The following is a 5410-nucleotide window of genomic DNA, read 5'->3' on the forward strand; positions in this document are numbered from 1 at the left end:
TCCCTACAAAACCCTCAAAAATAATTAAAGTTGAAAGAAAAAATACCCGTAGTGTTTCAGGCCACACACACTCACTAGTCTGTATTTAGGTTCAAGCATTGCTTCTAGGACAGGAACAGCATTTTCATACTATGTATAAATGTCTATTTTCAACTGCTGTCCTGCTTGGCTTCTGAATTATCTGCCATGGGCTCAGTGACAGGAGGAGCGTCAAGGACACTAAGCCAGAACGAGACACCACTTTCTCATTTTTTCTGGATTAAGTGTCACAAGTCAGCAGTCACTGAGGCAGTTTGTTAAACTCTGCCTGGTTTTTTGCTCCTCAACAGTAAAATATATCCCTCGTTAAAGAATCGGAAGTGAAACCAGACAGTTAACTCTACGCTGAAAAGTGAGAATACTTCACACTCACTTCCAAAAGGGCAGAGCAATGGACTGTATCTAAACCACTTTCTCATCCTTCCCCCTGGGAGGGGGGTACAACTGTCATCAGCTCGCAGACCCGAGCACACGCACGTACAGTATCTATAGAACACTGACCGCACACCTCACAAGTGTTACATCAGTACGAAGCAGCAATTTTTAGTTCAGGAATCTTCACAAATGCAGTTCAGCCTTCTTGCTTTGAACAGGAGATAAAACACTACAAAGATTTCCTGTTAAAATTTACTTCTGAGTTGTCTGGCAAGTTTAGATTTAGGAGGGGAAAAGGTATCTAACAGGGGAAATACCAAAGCATAGGAATTTTCATTTTTTCCTCTACCAACGTTTGAAGGATGAAATTCAATATAACCCCCAATCCTGCCCCGCTACAAGACAATGCATCAATCCCTATCGTCTTTGACTCTTCATTAATTTCATTAAGTACTTCTTACTTGGGGAAAAAGAAACACCATACTCAAACCAGCCCTATTTTGGTTGTCTAGAACCAGCAGATTCAGTGACAATCCCAGCCCTACTAGATGTCCCCACTTCAGGGAGCATCTTATTCCCAGATTTGTGTTGCCAGTCCTACTCCAAGAAAGGCAAAGCATTCCCTTCTGTTTATTATGTCATCTGACTGGCTGGACCATGCTGGCGTGAAACAAACCACTCCACAAAAACTGTGAGTATGGTAAGAAAACGTTTGCAGTAGGAGAAGATATTTCTGGCACAATTAGGGGGATTCTCCGAATTCTTAGTATACAAACCAAGGTCTTACACTGTGATTCACAAAGTGGGACACATTTCCATATCGAGCTGCATCTACTGTAAATTCATCTGAGTCATAGTCCAAATCAAACAAGTATGTATTTCCCTGGTTGTCATAGAGCTGGCCGCGTCTCTCTGCTTCCTCACTTGTAATCACCTAAAAAAAGAGAAAAAAGAAACCTGCATCATATTATTAGCTACTATTACATTAAAACAAACAAACAAACCAACCACAATCAAGTTAGAAAAAAGCTTTGCTTAGTGAAAAATGCCATATTTGGTGCTGCAACAGCATTCCATCTCTGATGAACAAAGAATGCATCCGCACAGCTCAACTGCTTAGCGACTGACTGCTGGCTGCAATTTGGCTACAGCTGATGCACAGCACTACCTTGTCACAGGGATAAAGAAAAAATCAGCACCTTCTCTTAAGAGTTTTGATGATGACACAGGCAATTGTTTCTAGCTGAAGTTTCCATACATGATTTTTTTTATTAGACCCAGAAAGCCTTGTTTACTTCACATGAAGTTTCAACTTTCTCCTTTGCACAGACGAAGATCAACAGGTATCAGTCTTTACAACCCAGTCACACAGACAGGCAACTCCCTCCCTAGAAGATTCTCTTCCTGCTGTTTGTGACTGCAGTGGAAGATCCTATTCACGACAACTCAGACACATCACTTCCCAAAGCTGAAGCTATGCAATTCGGCTGGCACGTACTAGCACAAGGTAGAAGTCTGGAAAATCCCCAAAAAAGGAGGAGAACTACAGCCACTTTGACAGCAGCAACAGCTTAAACAACTTGATCTGCAGCCTGGTACGTTAAATGTACACTCGTTGTGGAGACTCGGCAAAGAAATCACAATGTGGCAGCAAGATGGATATGAAATGTGGCAGAATTGGACAAAAAAGCCCTCTAAAATCTTGCTGACAGATCAATTTGAGAGGTTATTCAGCAGTGGGGAATAAGTAGATTCAGCTGAAAAGGTAAATACACGCTCTTTCCTTTAAGCAACAAAAGTACAAAATCCTTTTACTGCATTAATCCCTCAGCAGAGACATTTTGGAAGACTTATGTCTTGTGCGAACAGGAAGGAACAGAAAGGTATGGACAGGAGAAGTTTGGAGATTTGGGGCAGGGAGCACAGAGGAAATACAAGACCACGAACATTCGTACTAGGGACAGAAGAAATTATTCTGACTCGACTTAGTAGCAAGACAAATTTGTGACAGAAATACAACAGACTGGATCAAAGAGGCTGCCAGGAGCTGCTGATGTGACGAGCCCTGCAGCAGAGCTGAAGCCGAGCAGACAAACTCCAGGCAATGCGCAATCTCAAGAACAACTCAAAGTCTCTGTTTTGTATCATCAAAGTTCTCTTTGAAACAGTTATGAGACTGGGTAAACAGATAATGTCTGCATTACAAGCTGTTAATCAAAAGTAATAAATACGTTTGAAAACACTACCTTTCAAGTTCAGACAAAACAGAAAGAGGACCAAGAGACCAGGTGGAGAGTTTGGCCATAACTGTGCCTGGGGGACAGCAAAAGCCACAATAACGGAGATGATCTGGGAGGAGCGAAGAGGATGACTGCCATGAACCAAAAGAGGGACCTGCCTTCAGACATACTCTCAGAGCATGTATCCAAAATAATTCTTTAGCGACCTATGGGATAAGTATTTTCTTTACATTCAACCTTTTACAATTGCTCTGGAATGGAGGAATGTTCTGGAAAACACAATTTTGATGTCATCTTCAACGTCTGTTTATGGTATTTCTCTGCTCAAAAGTAGACTTATGTATTATATAGCAGAAGTCAAGAAGTGTTAGAACTGAGAGAAAGCTCATCAACATTTTCTCCAACATTTCCTTTATTGTAAGTACACCCATATGAGATAAATACATACCTCTCCAACGTACTCCATCACAAAACTGTTCGTTTTAATCTTCTGGAGGGTTTTTACTCCCCAGCCACGGCCATTGTTAGTTCTGAAGATGCAAAGAGAATAGGGTGTCCCTTTCTGGACTATCCTATTAGGGCAGTCAGGCCCACACCTACAAAATGAATTGCATTCATAGATGGGCAATCCGGGCTGGATCTTCAACTTCTTTCGTTTATTGTAAGCCAAAATAAATCCAGCCTCCTTCGGACAGCACTTCTCAGCCGGGCAGTCCGTGCACTCACAGCCAGTCGTTATCCCATTTATTACGTTTATTCCTGGAGCAGGTTTATACTCATTAATGTAGTAGAAGTCTAAAGGAGGGCCTTCGAGATCTACAGTGTTTTCTACCAGAATCATCGCTTTGTGATTCTTTTTCCTGTTGAGTTCTTCTTTCCATCTCTGCAGAGCTATTCTTTGCTTCGCCTTCTTCACAATATAATCTGCAACTGCAGGTTTCAAAGCTTTAACGTGGTTTCTCACTGTCAGCGGTTTGCCTTCTCTCACCCGAGACAAGTATTCCTTCTTGTCACTAAGGAAGTTTTGAAGCAGCAATGGGCAGTTCAGATTTTTCAGAGGTTCCCAAGTATTTGAAGATTCTGGCCATCCTTTCCATTTCACAAGATAGTATTCTGTGCCCTTGAAATACAGAAATGGATACAGATTTAGCCACATTTCATTCCGCTAAAATCCAGCATCAGAGAGTACACAAAGACGAGAGCTCTGGAGTTAAGAAACGGCAGAAGGTCTTGACATCCCCACAATGAATAGAATTGGGGAGGAAAAGAAAAATCAAGTTTTCTGTTTGCAAATTAACTTGTAGCGCAACTTTGGGTACTTTACATATCACCTCTAGGGGCAAAGCAACAAACTGGGATGAACTCTGATCGCTAAGGGTAGATACATATATACCTGGAGGAGGCTAAGTTGTTAAAGCAGTTAGACAAGTTATGCTGACTAGTTGTGTGACTTGTATGCACAAGCAGAATGTAGTCATATCACAGAGCAACAAAAGAATAATACTGAACTTAGTGAAAAAAATCTCTAAAAAACAATTTGTCATATCAACCATCCTCCCAAAAGAGTAATCCATTCAAAAGACGTCATGTTGTGCTTAGAATCCAGCAGCATACATTTGGTACGTATTTTAAAACAGCCAAACAACCACAGAAGGCCAAATTCTGAGACTGAATTTCAATGGCACGATCAAGCCATAGGAATCCAGTTGCAGCACGTGGCCCTAACTCTTCATCAGACAGACTACAACAGTCAAGAGGGAAATACGGACTGTTACCTGCAAATAAAGGAGAAGCATCGTAATACGTACCAAGCTACAACCTAAACGCATCAGCATTTTGCTTAACTTCTAGATACGCAGAGGCGAAAGATTTCATATTCTAACATCTCTGTAATGCTCCTTCAACACACCCCCAGCAGTAGCCGTACCGCCTTCTGTTTACAGGTCAAAGATTAAAAGATATTTCATTTGACATCAGCATAAGCTTTGTCCTCACAGCCTGCCACTTAACATCATGAGCAAAACTCCCTTTGGCTCGCTTCCAAATTTCAGCTGAAAGAGTGATCAGATTGGTCTGTGTTTCTCTTACCTCTTCTACCTTGTAGTCACACAAATATTCCACCTCATAACTCTTTAGACTCCTGTTGGTGATTCCAATGGATTTACATCTGAGATTTTCCTTCCTACATAATTCTTGGAGGGTCTCATGTGAAGCTAGACATGGCACATACCAAGCTACAATAAGAAAATTGGTAAAGAATCCTATTTAATGTCTCAGCTAAATTGAAATCATTAGCCTTATCCCAGAGTCCCCACATCATCATTTGCAATAGCAGTCCACGAGTCTCTCGTACAGCTACAGTGCCTCACAGCCTGCAACTCAACACTTCTCCAATGGGTAAAGCAAAGCGCATCAATGATTCCCTCCCTGCACCTTTATTCTGTACGGCATGTGAATTTATAAAGGACAAGTATCTGGGAGGGCAGAGGCTTCCACAGGTGAAACCTACACTAACAGCTGAGTAATTCTCCTACAATTACAGCATCCCATAACTGAGCTACGGCGACAGGGAAACCTCCGTTCTTCCTCAGACCGCCAAATATCTGTAGTTAGTCAAGTGGAATTGAGCACTTGCGGTGCAGCCGTGGTGACTGGAAGAGGAAAGAAAGGTGCAGGGGGCTCTTCCAGAAGAATCGCGGATGTCGGGTGGGCTCGGCGGATCCGAAGGGACGCGGCGCTCCGCAGAGCTGCATGGC

The 5410-nt window shown here is 42.2% G+C and overlaps 1 protein-coding gene across 1 annotated transcript in view; it reads right to left on the minus strand.

Moving 5' to 3' along the window:
• Positions 1–4888, minus strand: part of SUV39H2 (suppressor of variegation 3-9 homolog 2 (Drosophila)) — a gene marked incomplete at its 5' end in the record, with an annotated part of 6848 nt that extends 1960 nt beyond the window's left edge. The window contains 3 exons of the mRNA XM_010137246.1: positions 1202–1348; positions 3103–3774; positions 4743–4888. Coding sequence (XP_010135548.1) covers positions 1202–1348; positions 3103–3774; positions 4743–4888 — 965 coding nt within the window. The remainder of the gene's footprint in view (positions 1–1201; positions 1349–3102; positions 3775–4742) is intronic.
• Positions 4889–5410: the final 522 nt, after the last annotated feature.

This window comes from Buceros rhinoceros, unplaced genomic scaffold (assembly GCF_000710305.1).
Source record: "Buceros rhinoceros silvestris isolate BGI_N320 unplaced genomic scaffold, ASM71030v1 scaffold22695, whole genome shotgun sequence".
In the NCBI taxonomy this organism is placed as follows: Eukaryota; Metazoa; Chordata; class Aves; order Bucerotiformes; family Bucerotidae; genus Buceros; species Buceros rhinoceros.